The 17,135-nt window shown below is 46.2% G+C and overlaps 1 protein-coding gene across 5 annotated transcripts in view; it reads right to left on the reverse strand.

The window, feature by feature from the left end:
- Positions 1–12,787, reverse strand: part of FEZ1 (fasciculation and elongation protein zeta 1) — a 54,106-nt gene extending 41,319 nt beyond the window's left edge. The window contains exons 1-2 of one of the 5 annotated variants that reach the window (XM_080982533.1): positions 12,223–12,787; positions 2,928–3,269 (exon numbers count right to left, since the gene is read on the reverse strand). In XM_080982533.1, the coding sequence (XP_080838659.1) occupies positions 2,928–3,238 (311 nt within the window). In that variant the 5' untranslated portion in view covers positions 3,239–3,269; positions 12,223–12,787. Of the gene's footprint in view, positions 1–2,927; positions 3,270–11,667; positions 11,766–11,865; positions 12,111–12,222 lie in introns of those variants that run through there. The other 4 variants (XM_080982534.1, XM_080982531.1, XM_080982532.1 and 1 more) reach the window with 4 other exon arrangements.
- Positions 12,788–17,135: the final 4,348 nt, after the last annotated feature.

Raw genomic sequence — 17,135 nt, forward strand, 5'->3', positions numbered from 1 at the left:
CGCCATCAATATTTTGCCTCTCCTGAATAGACACGTTGTTTACTAGTATAGAGACATATCAGAAGAACCTCATGTTTTCCCAAAACTCAGTTACACAAAACATCTTCTTGTCCAATAGGAATGCTCCCACTCCAGGAGAAATCAGTGAGGAAACACACATCTTTCCCCACGGAACTTTATACCAATGGAACTAGTCCTCATGGAGAAAGCCCCCCCCCCCCTCTTTTCTTATTACAGTGGTACCTCGGTTCTCAAATGTAATCCATTCCAGAAGACAGTTCAAGTTCCGAAATGTTCGAAAACTGAGGCGCCAAAGGGCTGTCTGCAAATTCAATTGAGAAAATTGAAAAATACACAGCAGAAGCCATTCAATTTCTGAGGCGCATTCGAAAATGGAAGCATTCACTTCCGGGTTTTCAGCATTCGGGTTCTGAAACATTTGTCAACGGAAACATTCAAGAACCGAGGTACTGAAGGAGCGTCTCCACCCCCATCGTTCTACCCGGACACTGAGGTCCAGCACCAAGGGCCTTCTGGAGGTTCCCTCACTGTGAGAAGCCAAGTTACAGGGAACCAGGCAGGGGGCCTTCTCCGTGGTGGCACCCTCCCTGTGGAACGCCCTCCCACCAGATGTCAAGGAGAACAACAATTACCAGACTTTTAGAAGACATCTGAAGGCAGCCCTGTTTAGGGAAGCTTTTAATGTTTGATGTATTATAGTATTTTAATATTTTTTTGGAAGCCCCCCAAAGTGGCTGGGGAAGCCCAGCCAGATGGGTGGGGTATAAATAATAAATTATTATTATATATTATTACCACTGTATTATTATTATTATTATTATTATTATTATTACAGTGGTACCTCGGGTTACATACACTTCAGGTTACATACGCTTCAGGTTACAGACTCCGCTAACCCAGAAATAGTGCTTCAGGTTAAGAACTTTGTTTCAGGATAAGAACAGAAATTGTGCTCTGGTGGCGCGGCGGCAGCGGGAGGCCCCATTAGCTAAAGTGGTGCTTCAGGTTAAGAACAGTTTCAGGTTAAGAACGGACCTCCGGAACAATTTAAGTACTTAACCTGAGGTACCACTGTACTATTATTATTTATTGAATTTATATACCACCCTATACCCGGGGGTCGCAGGGCAGTTCACAAAATAAAAGCAAGATATGAAACTACAAAATACCTAATAAAAACAAAAACAGCAACCCTTTTCTGAAGTAAGAACAGGGTTGCGTTTAAAGAAAAAGAGGTGCTGAAACTCACCTCCCTCTTTCTCGTACAATGGCAATGGCGCCCACTTGAGAGGTGCCAGAACTAAGTTCCAGTGATTTCCGGCTGGGGAAAAAACCACTGAGTAAGAGCTATGGAAATCACCCATGGACCTCTCAGGTATGGTCCCATTTCAGGTGCAATGTCCTTGCTTATTAGCTCAAGTTTGTTGCTTCTGAACCAGACTGTTTCCAGGAATGCTCACCTCTTCTGATGTTGTGGATGTGAGGAATATAGGAAAGGATTCAATCACATCATATAAGAACAGGCCACCAATATATTTGCATTTGCTAATATATATGTGCACAAATGGAAAGTTAGGAGCAGCTAATAATTTCAACGGAAATGCAACACCTCTCTCCACAGTGCAGAAGATCATGGTGCTAACTCTTGATAGGCAACTTCAAAGCACCTTCTTGTGGTCCTTTAACCTTCAAAACTTCACCACCCAGACTTGGACCAAACAGCCCATTAACAGCAAACTCCTTTGGACACAGGACTGTCCTTTGACATCCTTCAAATATATGCTGCTTTTTCATATAATAAGTGTCTGGCTCCTCCAGCCACCTCCAGAACTACAGCTACCAGAGTTCCCAGGCAACTTTCCCTGGCTGCATCAGGCCAACAGCAATTAAAGCCCATATTTATGTTCTTGTTGTTACTATTAGTCTTTTTCAGTTGTTACTATTAGTCTTTTTCAGTGGTGTTGTGGCACCGGGTCACCCTCTCAACACCCTTCTCAACCCTGGCATCGTGAAGCTTACTTGGACATAGCAGAGGCAGAGAGTTCAGGCCTGCACAAAGGCATCAACTAAGCCAACCTGGGGCACCTGTTGTGGCGTCTGCACACCACAAGCCCCTGTTGCCCTGCCCTATCACAGTCCTGCCATCCACAGCTGTATCAGTATTGGGAGGGCGGTTCTGCCCTGCATTTTCCTGCGTTTCTTGTACTGCATTTCTATTTAAAGGGACTTGAAGCAGTGGGTGGGTGGGGAGGGAAAACTAAAAATGAAATGAAATATTTCTAATGGCGTCTTTAGGTGTTTTCCAAACTTCTTACAAAGTACCTTGCAAGGGCAGCATGGCCTGAATGCAGGCAAGAAGGGACTTTCAGTAAATAAATAAGGCAGTACAGTAGAGATCAAGAACCTGATTTAAATTAGAGAGCAAAAGCACGGGAAGCAGAGGGAAAGAAAGAAAAGGGAGTGGCAGAGAGAGAAAGAGAGAGAGAGCATCAACTTGCCAACTTTGGGTTTTAGCCCTGCACAATGCCTGTCTGCGGCCTTCAAGAGCAAAAAGGTTTCCTTGGCCTTGTGGTATGGCACTTTCTTCTCTCTTCTTTTGGAAGTTTGGGTTTTTATGTTTACAAATCTGCTCTATGAAGAGCGGGGAGTGATGGCCAAGGGCCAACCAACCAGCACTTGAGAATTGAAGAAGTGGTTTTATGTGACTGATGTAGAGGCTAGCCAGTCAGTGTTGTGCAACTCCAGATTCTGCAGAGAATCAAAATGAAACAGGTTCCCTCAAGAGTTTACTTTGGAGGGATGGGAAAATAGTAGAGTTTCTTTTTCCTAAATAAGAGCTTACTGCTGACACTATTTACTTCCATACATATACTTAACTTTCTACAGCTGACCATTGATCTACTTACTCCTCATCCTGCAGGTTTTCCTCCTCTTCTTGTATCTGGAGCTGGTTTTTCACAGGGGCCAAGTTTTCAGTTTTGGCATTGTAATTCCGAAAGCAGACATTGAGCTTCTCGTCAAATTCATTGACCAAATCTTCCATGGACTTGAAGCTGATGATCTCAGAGGAGAAGTTCTCAAGCTCAGAAAGGGAGGGGTCTTCCAAATGCCGAGGAGAGGAGCCATAAAAATAATGAGATTTCTCTTCCCGGTCTTCAATGTAGCACGGCCTCAGATCTTCAAACTCTTCATCCAGGCTTACCAGAGGGGCTTCCATCTTAGGTAGCCTAATGGAAGAGGGGAGACTTCTGGAACAGAAAGGACATTAATGAGCCAATAGCAGTAGACATTCAATGATGCAAGAACAGCCCTACAGCCATAGGCATGTTTCATTGTAGCATCAGAAATGAGTTACTCTCTAGGGTAACTAGGATGGAGCATTTCTGCAACAGCAGCAAATAAGGAGGACCTCAACTCCCTAGTGCTGTGTTGGTATAAACACTAGGATTACAATGGGTTAAGACCCAGACAACCCAGAAGGCATTTCCCGCCCCATCTCCCCAAAACAGTACTTCTGCCTCAATCTGTTAGCCGCCATCCATCCTCCAGCCGCCTCTAGACACTCACACAGGACCTTCACCGACTTCACTGGTTCTGATTTGAAAGAGAGGTAGAGCTGGGTATCATCCGCATACTGATGAACACCCAGCCCAAACCCCCTGATGATCTCTCCCAGCGGTTTCATGTAGATGTTAAAAATCATGGGGGAGAGGTACCCCACAAGTGAGAGCCCAGGGGTCTGAACACTCATTCCACAACACCACTTTCTGGACACGGCCCAGGAGGAAGGAGCGGAACCACTGTACAACAGTGCCCCCAGCTCCCAGCTCCTCTAGACGGTCCAGAAGGATTGTCATGACCAATGGTGTCAAAGGCCTCTGAGAGATCCAGCAGGACAGCTTTCACCTCAGTCCCTGGCCTGCCAGGATTAAAACAACAACAACAACATGGTCCATAAAGGATATTACTCCAGCAATCACTCAGCTTGCTTCTAAATCACCATTGGGTCCAGTTGTGGCCGACTCTAGGGTTGCGACGCTCATCTCGCTTTATTGGCCGAGGGAGCCGGCGTACAGCTTCCGGGTCATGTGGCCAGCATGACTAAGCCGCTTCTGGCGAACCAGAGCAGCGCACAGAAACGCCGTTTACCTTCCCGCCGGAGCGGTACCTATTTATCTACTTGCACTTTGACGTGCTTTCGAACTGTTAGGTTGGCAGGAGCAGGGACCGAGCAACGGGAGCTCACCCTGTCGCGGGGATTCAAACCGCCAACCTTCTGATCGGCAAGTCCTAGGCTCTGGTTTAACCCACAGCAGCACCCGCATCTCTTGCTTCTAAATATCCTGCTTTAATTTGCTACATTTTTGCCTCGTCACCCAATCTGAACCAACTCAGTTTCAAAAGTGTGCTGTTAAGCACTTTGGATATTACAACCTTTAAAATGAGTTCATCGCAGCAACATGGGATGCAGCCAAAGATCAGGCCTCCTTATCCGATCTAAAAGAAAGCTGCCCATTTGCCTACTGTTTCCATCTAGCCATGGTTGCTGGTGGGCAGACAGCAGCCCAAGCTCTTCTGGGTTAAATCTTCTCCATTGTCACAAAAGCCATTACAAATGCGAAGAATCATTTGACCGTCGCTCCGTTTCTGTGACAACCCCGCGCAGCACAAAGAAGCAACTGTTGCTGCCATTTGGGGAGGGGATCTGCATGTCATTTTAAAGCATTCCACAGCTATCCTGAAAGCTGAGCACATGGGGATGGTAATTGCTTTATTATTTGACGCCTATAGCTCAGAGTGGTGCGCATATGGGCTTTCTACTTCCAGACCAGGCCTCAGACTAGGAGTGGGAGAGAAAATAAGATTCAGATCCCATTTAAAGGCAAGCCTACCTAATTCACAAAGGGACGCGGGTGGCACTGTGGGTTAAACCACAGAGCCTAGGACTTGCTGATCAGAAGGTCGGCGGTTCGAATCCCCGCAACGGGGTGATCTCCCGTTGCTCGGTCCCAGCTCCTGCCAACCTAGCAGTTCAAAAACATGTCAAAGTGCAAATAGATAATTAGGTACCGCTCTGGCGGGAAGGTAAACGGCGTTTCGCCAGAAGCGGATTAGTCATGATGGCCACATGACCCAGAAGCTGTACGCCGGCTCCCTCGGCCAACAAAGCGAGATGAGCGCCGCAACCCCAGAGTCTGCCATGACTGGACCTAATGGTCAGGGGTCCCTTTACCTTTACCTAATTCACACTTCCCAAAACAAGACGTGGACTGAAACACAATCCATCCTTCAAATTTGCACTTCTCTGAATTTTGCAATGCCGAGTAATGTGTACAAAAATGCATATGCTAAAGCAGGGGTCAGCAAACTTTTTCAGCAGGGGGCCGGTTCACTGTCCCTCAGACCTTGTGGGGGGCTGGACTATATTTTGGAGGGGGGAAATGGACGAATTTCTATGCCCCACAAATAACCCAGAGATGCATTTTAAATAAAAGGACACATTCTCCTCATGTAAAAACACCCTGATTCCCGGACCGTCCGCAGGCCGGATTTAGAAGGCAATTGGGCCAGATCTGGCCCCCGGGCCTTAGTTTGCCTACCCATGTACTAAAGGGTTTGGTGTGCACATGAATGCATATATGAGTAGAAACAAAATACAAAAATTGGGGGGGGGGGGAATTGCCTTGCAAAAATGTACATATTAGGGGAAATGGCAAGAGAATAATAGAACTGCAGAGTTGGAAGGGGACCATGAGGGTCCTCTAGACCAACCCTCTGCAGTGAAGGAATCTTTTTCCCAACGTTGGGATCGAACCCACGACCCGGAGATGAAGTCTCATTCACACAAAAATGCCGATGAATTTTCACGCACACTACTAAAAACACACATAAACCGATGTGGAAATGTGGAGAACTGAACCTAAAATTGTGGGGTGGCAGGAAAGGGGGAGAGATGAGAAACTTAAGAGAAACTGAAAGTGACATATTCAGCTATTTCTACTTTGGACCAAGGACGGGAACATTGTAAGCTTGCTAGGACAGATCAAGTAGCATTAGTCAGACTGACATTTTTAAGAGAGAGAGAGAGGAAGATTTGTAGACTGCTTCGTCACAAAACTCTCAAAGCAGTATACATTATAGAGCCAGTGTGGTGTAGCGGTTAAGAGCGGTGGACTCGTAATCTGGTGAACCGGGTTTGATTCCCCTCTCCTCCACATGCAGCTGCTGGGTGACCTTGGGTTAGTCACACTTCTCTGAAGTCTCTCAACCTCACTCACCTCACAGAGTGTTTGTTGTGAGGGAGGGAGGAAATGGAGAATGTTAGCCTCTTGGAGACTCCTTAGGGTAGTGATAAAGCGGGATATCATATCCAAACTCTTCTTCTTATAAATCCCACACCTGTCTACCAGAGGCAAACAGGGCACTGCTCTACTAACATCAGTCCGCTCCCAGACACCTCCGACCTTTGTTACTCCTTTCTTACAACCATCTCAGTAGGTAGGCCTGGCTGCCAACTTCCTCCTCCTGAGTCCAAGTTTTTCCTTTTTAGAATTCAGTTAAGAGCAGTGGTTCTCAACCTGTGGGTCCCCAGATGTTGTTGGACTACAACTCCCACCATCCCTGAGCTCTGGCCTTGCTAGCTAGGGGTGATGGGAGTTGTAGTTCAACAACATCTGGGGACCCACAGGTTGAGACAGGCTGGTTTAGAGGGACTTAAACAAAGGCAAGTCCCTCTAAACTTAATGGGACTTATTGCAGGGAAGCGTGTAAAGGACCACAGTCCATTCACGCTGCACATTTGATGGACCTTACAGTGGTACCTCGGGTTAAGTACTTAATTCGTTCCAGAGGTCCGTACTTAACCTGAAACTGTTCTTAACCTGAAGCACACTTTAGCTAATGGGGCCTCCCACTGCTGCCACGCCGCCGGAGCACAATTTCTGTTCTCATCCTGAAGTAAAGTACTTAACCCGAGGTACTATTTCTGGGTTAGTGGAGTCTGTAACCTGAAGCGTATGTAACCTGAAGCGTATGTAACCCGAGGTACCACTGTATTTCCAAGAAAGAGTTCTGGAGACTGAAGTTTACCCCTCGCAGGGTTACTGTTCCCAGCAATCCTTAGCAAACGACAGCACCCAGAATTCTTTGAGTGGGGGAAATGTGCTTGGAAGGCATTCAGGAGTTCGCTTCAGCCAAGTGTTTATTATTACAAAAGGCTCTGTGCCAAGACACCTGCATCCTAATCCGTAATACCGCTCCATGTCTTGTTCCCCTTCCAGCCCACCCGCAACAATAGCTATTCTCTGCCTTGCATCAGAAACCTTTATTATTCCAGTCCTGAACTCTTTCACACAGCTCCTGCCAACAACTAGGAGGGCGGGGGTGGGGGGGCAGAGAGAGAGAGAGAGTTTTTGTCTGTTCACCTCTGTTATGCATAGAGGCCAAGACATCCTCAGCTCCCTCCCCACCCCTGGCCACTGACCTTCCTGGCCCCTTGATCTTTAATTTTATCTACCTTCGTCTTGAATTCCCATAAAAGGGCCCCTCGCCAGGAGCAGGAATGACCTCCAATTCCAAGGGGACACATGGCTTCTGGGCAGGCAGCGGAGCAGAAGCAGGGCTTCCGATGCGCTGCTTCATTTCACTGCTCAAATTCCCTTTGGCCCAAGGCAATGCGACAGAAGCAAACTGAAGGTGGAAGTCAAAAGATAAGCGGAAAGCGGGAAATATTTCCATGAAATCGCCACCGGTTCCTCCCTGCTTTTCATTTTGACAAGCTCCCAAGTACTGAGAGAGGGAGAGAGCGAGAGAGCATCTGCTTAGCAAGCAGGTCACGGGTTCGAATCCCTGCATTTCCAGGTAGGGCCAAAATCCAGTCTGAAATCTCAGAGAGGCACTGCCAGACATTTTTTTATTATTTATGTATGTATTTATTATTTATTTATTTATTATGTATGTATGTGTGTATGTATGTATGTATAATTTCTATACTGCCCTATACCCAAAGGTCTCAGGGCGGTTCACATAAAATATCAAATACATAAAATCAAAACGAAACCAACAACCCAATAAAAAAACCCCCAAAAGAGCCAGCATTTTAAAGGCCTGGTTGAAAAGGAACGTTTTTGCCTTTCACCTAAAGGTGTTTAGTGAAGGCGGCAGGCGAACTTCCCTGGGGAGAGCATTCCACAGACGGGGAGCCACCACAGAGAAGGCCCATTCTCGTGTTGCCACCCTTCTGACCTCTCGTGGAGGTACACGAAGAGGGGGGGCTCAGAAGATGATCTCGGGGACTGGGTAGGTTCATATGGGAAGAGGCAGTCCCTGAGGTATTGTGGTCCTGAGCCATTTAAGGCTTTATAGGCCCAAACCAGCACTTTGAATTGGGCCCGGAAACTAATCGGTAGCCAGTGCAGTTGGACCAGGATGGGTGTAATATGCTCAAACCCTCATGCTCCGGTGAGCAAGCTGGCCACTGAATTCTGCACCAGCTGAAGTTTCCAAACTCTATGCAAGTTCAGGTGTGGGGATTTTGGGCCCTCCAGATGTTGCCAAGCAAAAGCAAGCATCATACCCCTCTCTACGCTCCATCCCAGAATGGAAGAGGCATTTTCAGAGTTCTGGGACACAATCCAGCCTGACAAAAGTGCTAGGGTTGTAAAGCAGAGCCAGAGAGGCCTTTGGGCTGGGGTGAAGGGGTGCAGCCTGGAGAGATTTCCAAGGGCCAAACAGACAGGCCTGGAGGGCCACTTTTAGACCCAGGCCAGAGGTTCCACACTAGTGATCTAGTCCAACCCAGGTTTGGTGCCAGAAGTTGGAACATCCAGGCTGAGGCTCATGCCTTTGTCAGGGGCTCATACTCACATCCCCCCCCGACTTTCTGCTCCTCTTTCGCACCATTGCTAATGCCTAGGTGCTTGCTGGCTGCCTCCTGGCAAGGGAACAGCTGGCAGAAATAGAAAGATGTGCAGCATCTTGGTTGTCGAACTTAATCGGTTCCAGGAGTCCGTTTGACCAGGGGCATAGGAAGGGGGGTGCGGGGGGTGCGGGGGGTGCAACCCACGCTGGGTGTCAACCCTGAGGAGATGACAAAATGGCACACCGCGGAGGGATCGCCCTGCCCCCGTCACTCCGGGTGCCAAAGCAGCTAGCTACGTCTCTGCGTTCGACTCCCAGAACTGTTCAAAAACCAAGGCACAGCTTCCAATTGACTGCAGGAGCTTCGTGCACTCAATCGGAAGCCGCAGAAGCCACACTGGATGTTTCGCTTCCAAAAAACGTTCACAAACCAGAACACTTACTTCCGGGTTTGCGGCATTCAAGAGCTGATTTGTTTGGGAGCCAAGCCATTCAACAACCAAGGTACCATTGTTGTAGCTGTCGAGGAAATGGCAGGTTCTTTCAGTTTCTGCCTTCTGGAAGACTAAGACTAGCCGCCTGAGAAACAGTTTCTATCCAAATACAATTTTGGTTTTAAACGCAGTGGAAGGTAGTCTCTGTGGGAGTATATTGTATTTAATTCAGAGTTTTTAGGGGGTTAACCAGGCTAGGATAGCTGGGATAGCAGGCTTGTTGGTTTTTGAATGTCTGGTGTAGATTTTTTTCAATTTCGTTGTTCTGTATGAGACAATGGCAATAAAGATATCGTATCGTATCGTATTGTATAGTATCGTATCGTAAACTCACAGCAAGAAGGGAGGCAACAGTCAGAGATGGGAACCCACTGGGGATATTTTGCCCAAGTTCCCCTTCCTAGAAGTCTGAAGCCAGCCCTGGTCCAGTTCCTTGCCACACCCTCCTCGATATCCACCCATTTAGAGCTCTTGCTGTCAAACTTACAACTTGGTAATGCTGCGGTGGAGGAAAGGCCATAGCCGAGAGAGAGAGAGAGAGAAAGAGAGAGAGAGAGAGCATCTGCTTTGCATGAAGGAAGGCTCCAGGTTCAGTCCCTATCAACTCCACATATGTGCCTGTAGCCCTACACATCCACAGACACTCAGTTCAGACAACACAGAACTGACTTCGCTCCCAGTGTTACTTATATCACAGAGAGCCAAAACTCTGCATGATGCTACTCTTAAGAAAAACGCTTCCAGATGACTCATGCAAGCAAGCCCAGCCACGTGCTACTACAAGGGAAGGCAATGGGCCTGCCCAACCTCCTGGGCCTGGAGGAAAATTCCATGCAGACCTCAAATACAATCATCAGCCAACCCACTGTGAGCAAAGTTCATCCCCTAAGCTTGCTGAAATACAACAGTCGCCATTTTTTTGCAACTCAAATCAGAAAATGTCAGTGGGCATGTAGTTAAGACTGGGCGTCACCCTTCCCCCTCCAACATTTCATAGACCCAGCCAGGGGCATGTTTTTATCATCCTACTCTCACACCAAGTTGAGTTCCCTCTCTGCCAGTTTCGCCTTGCGGGAGATTCTACTCCATCAGTTAAATGCTGCATCAATTTCCCCTAGATATGCTGGGGGGTCGGAGAGAGAAATATATCCATGAAACTACAGCTGCTCAGTGACAGTTCAAAATATACCTTGACAACTGAAGGATAGTGAATGATAGCTGGCATACTGCATGATGCTTTAATGTTTGTGTCCCATTTATGTTTCCACTCCCCCCCCCCCCAAACAGGAAGTTTAACTTTTGAGGTCTCTGGGGAGGGAGCTGAACTCTGAAGAATTACAACTCTAGAAATTTACATGAAATTTTTTAGCAACCCTAAAAAAGTAAACAAAAAAAACTAGGACAAAAAGTAGGGGAGGTAAATTTCCAGGGGAGGGTACTACCGGAAAACAGGGAGTATCCCTGATAAAAGAGAGGCACTTGATGTATCCGGGGCTGTCTGCCCCCCCCCCCCATAACTTTTTGATTGCCACAACAAACCTGCAAGGTCCATCACCGTTATTCCCATCATACAGAGCAGGAACTGGGAAACAGGCCTCAAGTCTCCCAGTTTGTGACCCGATGGCTACTACATTAACCCGGCCATGCCACCCAACACCACCCAGTCGATTGGACTGCTCTGTAAGGCACATGCTCTGTAAATGTTGGGTGTCAGGCCCAGAGGTCGAGATGTGAGGTAGGTGCTTTGTGCTCTATTGTCCCGTCATCCCCAGACCACCTCTACAAATGTGCTCTCCTTGCAGAATATAGAGGCCTCCCCCGGGAATATGTCCAGGGCCACAGAGTACAAGAGGTCACCTTGTTTCGTGAGCCAGCCAAGCAACGCAGATACATAACAAAGCCCTTTCCCGATGCTGATCTTGGAAAACGCATGAGCACCACAAGCCATGCCCAATGCCCCTTCCTTTTTGCCTACACAGCATCCTTCGGTAAAGAGACACAACCTGCCTCCCCTTGCCTGCCCACGGGAACACCCTCCTGCCACAAAACACGCCAGCAACGCCCGTCTCTGCACACCACACAAACTTGCTTTTCTTCCTTAGCTGCACCACAAAACACACTTCGCTAGCAGGGCATTGCAGCTCCCTTCCCAACGCTGGAGGAAAACTACAGCAGTTCCCCATTCCCCACACATGCTCAGCGATGCTACGAGCCAGACGCCCTGTATATATCCACCGTCTCCTCTGACTGCCTAAATGACAAGGAGCATCCACAAAAAGAATCCCCCTCTTACATGCAGTCTTGTAAACAGAACCTCCATTGCCTTGGTAGCAGAAGCATGGGCGGGTTTTTTTGTTTTTGTTTCTTTGCAATTCCCCTCCAACGCAATCCTCTTTGTCTCGTGCAAAGTACACCCGGTCACATCTCCCAGTCCCTTTGCTCAGGGTCCCAGTCAGCCTCCTGTGCGCACACATGCACACAGATTACCCACCTGTACACACAACTCCTCTCACACCATATACACGAATGCAGAAACCTCTTCTCTCTTTCCAAACAAGCAAGCAATCTTCAGGCGCACGCACTGCTTTCTCCTTAGTCCGACAAGCACAGCTGTGCATGTGCACATATGCAATTGTTCGGCTCCCTCCCTTCCCAAGCAGCAATGTTGTTCCATCCAAGTGGCAAAGCTGTCACCTCCAGCTTCGGAAATGCAGTATGCCGTTGGCCTAGCCTTTTGCATCAGACAATAGAAAAGGGCTGCTTAGAAGCCCTGGCACATGAGCATTATCTCCAGCATTATCCCGACCTTCCCCCATCCCACCCCACCCCAATGTCCACAAATACACACCTGAGTGTGGCAGCAACTCTGCTCTTAGCTCAACATCCCATCTGATGGGTCCAGATGACAGAAAGGAGAGGAGGAAGAGGAGGAGACAGGGAGAAAACCAAAAATTATTAGGAGAGCCTGCTGGCAGCTGCCTGCCTGCCTGCCTGCCTGCCTGTCCAGGAACAGTGCTATTCCCAGCCACTCCACTGCCTCCCTTCTCTGCAGAGCTCGAAAAAGCTGTGGGCTCAGCCTCCCTCATCAATATGCAGTAGCTCCAAGGCAGTGACACCAACAACACAGTAGCCTCCGATCCAGATTCCAGGCCCCTCTAAAGGCTACACGGGAGCCAAGGCGCTCGGGGAAGGGGGGCTGACTGCTCCATAGATGCTTACTGAGATCACAAAGGGCAGCCAATTGGGGGAAGGCATTCACAGCCAGCCCCCCTGCAATCGTTATCCAAACGCTGAGTCCTGATCAGGCAGTCAACACAACGCTGACAGTGCCCCGTTCCCAGCAGTCTTGCCTTTCCGTATTGAGATGATGGAGTCATCTCAGTACAAAGGAATATTCTCAGCAGCACCAGAGGCCAAGCACATCTGCTCCTAATGAGGCTTCTCCAAGTCTGGGGGAATGCGCCCTTTGCACTAGAGGGAGGAAGCATTGCCGTACAATCTTCTTATGTGTGTGTGAACAGGGAAGATCAGGAGGGGGAACGGTTCAGGTGGAAATATCTTGCGATATTTCAAAGCCCCATTTCCTTAGCTTCTTCTGAGACAAAACATCTGCACTAGGTGTGGGGTGAGAGATGTTGTCACTTGGCTGAGATTTCAAGGTTTTCCTTGGGTGTTGTTGTTTATCGTAGAATAAATAATAATGTACTTCATCTCTTCTCTTTTGTGTTTCATAATAGATTGTGAACAATGTGTTCTGAGACCACAGAATAGAAAGCCAGATCAATCAAATACAGTCATGTGCAATCACGGGCAACGGAAGAAGTCTTTCTACTCATCCCTTTTCCTTCACAGAGCATTGCACAGCTGTTTTTCTGCAATAACACTGCAATTATCTAGTTCCGGTAAGAAACCGGGAATCTTGAGATCACATAAGCTGTTTAAAAATTAAGAGCATTTGCCAAAAAAAAGGTTTAAATATACCTTCCCTGCGCTTTTTGGTAAAGCAGCAATGGAAACCCTTTTGGAGACCAAGGGCCGCATTGAACCTTCTTGGGGACCACATGCTATGGACAGGTGAGTCCAGAAGCAAAAATGGGCAGAGCAATGGGGGTGACTCTTACCTTTGTATGGCAATTGCATTCCTGTCACACAAGTCGTAGGTTTCTATTACAGTGGTGCCTCGCAAGACGAAATTAATTCGTTCTGCGAGTTTTTTCGTCTTGCGAATTTTTCGTCTTGCGAAGCACGGTTTCCCATAGGAATGCATTGAAAATCCAAAAGGAAACAAACTTGCAAGACGTTTTCGTCTTGTGAAGCAAGCCCATAGGGAAATTCGTCTTGCGAAGCAACTCAAAAAACGAAAAACTCTTTCGTCTTGCGAGTTTTTCGTCTTGCGAGGCATTCGTCTTGCGAGGTACCACTGTATATCCACCCACCCCATCCAGGCAAACAAGGAACACTATCATGGGACTTCAAACACAGACCAAAATACTCAACGAAGGTGCAATGCCAGGCTGGTACAGGGTGTGGCCTGGAGTGAGTTCAGAGGGCATAATGAAGACTCCTGAAAGGGTCTTACAGCAGTGCGAAGATAAACTGTGGAACTCACTCCCACAAGAGGCAGCGATGGTCGCAACCTTGGATGGTGTTCAAAAATCGGGCAAGCTTATGGGAAGCTGTCAATGGCTACTAGCTTTGATGGCTATGCTCTGCCTCCAGTTGGGAGTCTCCTGGAAAAGGACATGGCCGGCACTATGCACAACAAAATTTTGTTGCAGATCTCACTTGTTCCTGCCACAACTGCGTGCTTAAGAAAAAACTGGAATAAAACCTAAGAGGCACAAAAGCGCCCTTTTGCAGGATGAAAGCATATGTGCGCATACAATAGGCTGAGCCTGAGTAGAGTTGTGCATATGCAGGCTTCAGAAAAAAATAATCAGCAACAAGGAACAGTCAGAAACGCTTGAAGAATAAGCAGGGGTGGATGGTCAAAGTGCAGAAGCTACAATGCAGCAAGCCCACAACTTTCAGCTTTACATGATTGGCAAAAAAAAGTAGTAGTTTACAAGTAGGTGGACATCCAGGAATGGAGACTTTGGCAATCCCACCTGCCATTGCACCCAGTGTGTTTTGACTATACAGTGGTACCTCGGTTTAAGAACAGCTCTGTTTACAAACTATTCGGTATGCAAACTCCGCAGTAGTTCTGGTGTAGTGTTTTGGTCAGCGAACTTTACCTCGGTCTATGAACGGAAACCGAACAGTGGAAGGGCACTGGCGGCGGAAGGCCTTATTAGGGAAAGCACGCCTCGGTTTAAGAACAGTTTCGGTTTAAGAACGGACTTCCCGAACGGATTTAGTTCGTAAACCGAGGTACCACTGTACACTATTTTGGCTTTAGGCACAATCCCCAGAACGTAATCTCTGCGTAAGCTGCGAGCCGACTGTACTGTACTACAGAGGCTGCAGAAATTATTCACGTAATGTAAGGGCAGGGCAGGCAACTGGATCAGAGATCACACTGTTTCAGGGCTCCCTTTGAGAAATGGAGGAAGTGTGGCCATGCCACAGGAATAGATTTGGAGGAGACGTCCCTCACACAAGTGTTGCAACTGTTCGTTTATTAATTCTGTTTCCTCCTGGAAGAAGATTAGTATGGAGAAAACTTTCTTTATGCAACATCAGAGATAAGAATATGGGTCTATTATATACTAACAGCAAGGCCTGTTAGCAAGATAAGGCTCTGGGTCTGATCAGCCTTGTACCAAGGTGTCCTTCAAAAGCTTGCATGCAATACTGAAGTTTGCAATACCATCTGATCCCAAGCAAATCTCCCCCAAAACAACCCCTCCAGTGTGCAACACTGTGCATTTATGTTTTATATATAAATTTCTTTTTTATATTTTCTGAATATTCCAAATTAACTTAATTTACTCATTTATTCATCTACTTTAAATATATACTCCTATAAATCTGCAGGTTATTACAACAATCCTGCCAATGTTCTTATCTGTTTACTGGGGGGGGTTTTGTAAATATTCAATAAACCAATTCCATTCTTTTATAAGAAGTTTGTTATCTTGATTTCTTATTTTTCCGGTAATTTTTGCCATTTCTGTATATTCCGTTAAGTTTTTGTATCCGTTCTTCTTTCGCTGGGACTTCTTTCCATTTTTCAGCAAGTAACAATCTTGCCACTGTAGTCACATACATGAATAAATTTCTATACAGTTTGGGTAGTTCTGTCCCTATAATTCCCAAAAGGAAGGCTTCTGGGTTCTTTTACAAACATTATTTTAAACATATTTTTCAATTCATTATGCAGTGGTACCTTGGTTTTTTAACGTAATCTGTTCCGGAAGACTGTTCGAGTTCTGAAACATTTGCAAACCACATACTCAATATGGAAGCCTCAATATGGAAAACTCAATACAGAAGCCATGTGCCATGTTCGACTTTCGAGGCATGTCTGAAAACTAAAGCATTTAAGGCATTCGTAAACCGAAATGTCCGTCAACGGAATCATTCGAAAATCGAGGTACCACTGTATAATGAATATCATTTCCCAGTAAGCTTTAACCGTACCACAAGACCACCACATTTGATGAAAAGAACCTTCTTACTCTTTACATTTCCAACATTTATTTGATTTTGATTTATACATTTTTGCCAATTTACTCGGTATTAGGTACCATCAATATAGCATTTTCATATAATTTTCTCTTAGACAATAATCTGTAAATTTTATATCCATATTCCACAATCGTTCCCATGCTTCCCTATCTATATTATGACCAATATTTATTGCCCAATGTATCATTGATTTTATTTGCTTATCCTTTGTCTCCTATTCCAATATCTTATACATTTTAGACAGCACTTTTACATCTCATTCCAACAGATCTCTCTCCAGTTGTGATATCCCTTGTATTCTATCTTTCTTAAATACTTCATTCAAATGATACTGTATTCATGTTATTAATTTTCCTGATAATTCCTAAAATTCTTTTGATACTTTCCTTTCTATAAGTTGTCCACCTTCAATCATATTATTTTTACCGCTACAGCTTCCAATGGTGAGAGCCAAAATGGTGTTTTTGCCTCTAATATATTTTTATATTCATCCCATGCTCTATACAACTTTTTCCTAATTATATGATTTGTAAATCCTTGATGTACTTTCACCTTTTCATACCATAAATAAGCGTGCCAACCGAAAATATTATCATGACCTTCAAAGTCTAAAATATGTGAATTCTCCAATGTCATCCATTCCTTCAACCAACAAAGACGTTTCATAGTATAATCTCATATCCGGCAGAGAGAAACCTCTCTCTTTTGCATCTATCAATATTTTATATTTTATTTCTGATTTTTGCCATTGCCAAATATATTTAGAAATATCATTTTGCCATGCACTGAAACAATGTCTAGCCAACCTTCGGAATTGACTGAAACAAAATTAACTTTGTAGGTAATACATTTAGGCTTTTTATATTTTGGACACCATCCTGACGGAGGGACACAAAGGAGTTGTGAGGGGTCGCAGGGGGTTGGGTGAGGTATAAAGGGACGGTGGAAGTTGGCAGGGGGTTGCAGGTGGGGTAGATAGAGTTGGTGAGCAATGTGGCAGCCCACAGTGCCTCTATAAGTACGTTTATTTAAACTCAAAGGTGACATGGGCAGCGCTGTGGTCCAAACCACTGAGCCTCTTGGGCTTGCCAATCAGAAGGTCGGTGGTCTGAATCCCCACGACGGGGT

The sequence above is a fragment of the Podarcis pityusensis genome (assembly GCF_964106645.2).
Source record: "Podarcis pityusensis genome assembly, chromosome: 15".
Lineage (NCBI taxonomy): Eukaryota > Metazoa > Chordata > Lepidosauria > Squamata > Lacertidae > Podarcis > Podarcis pityusensis.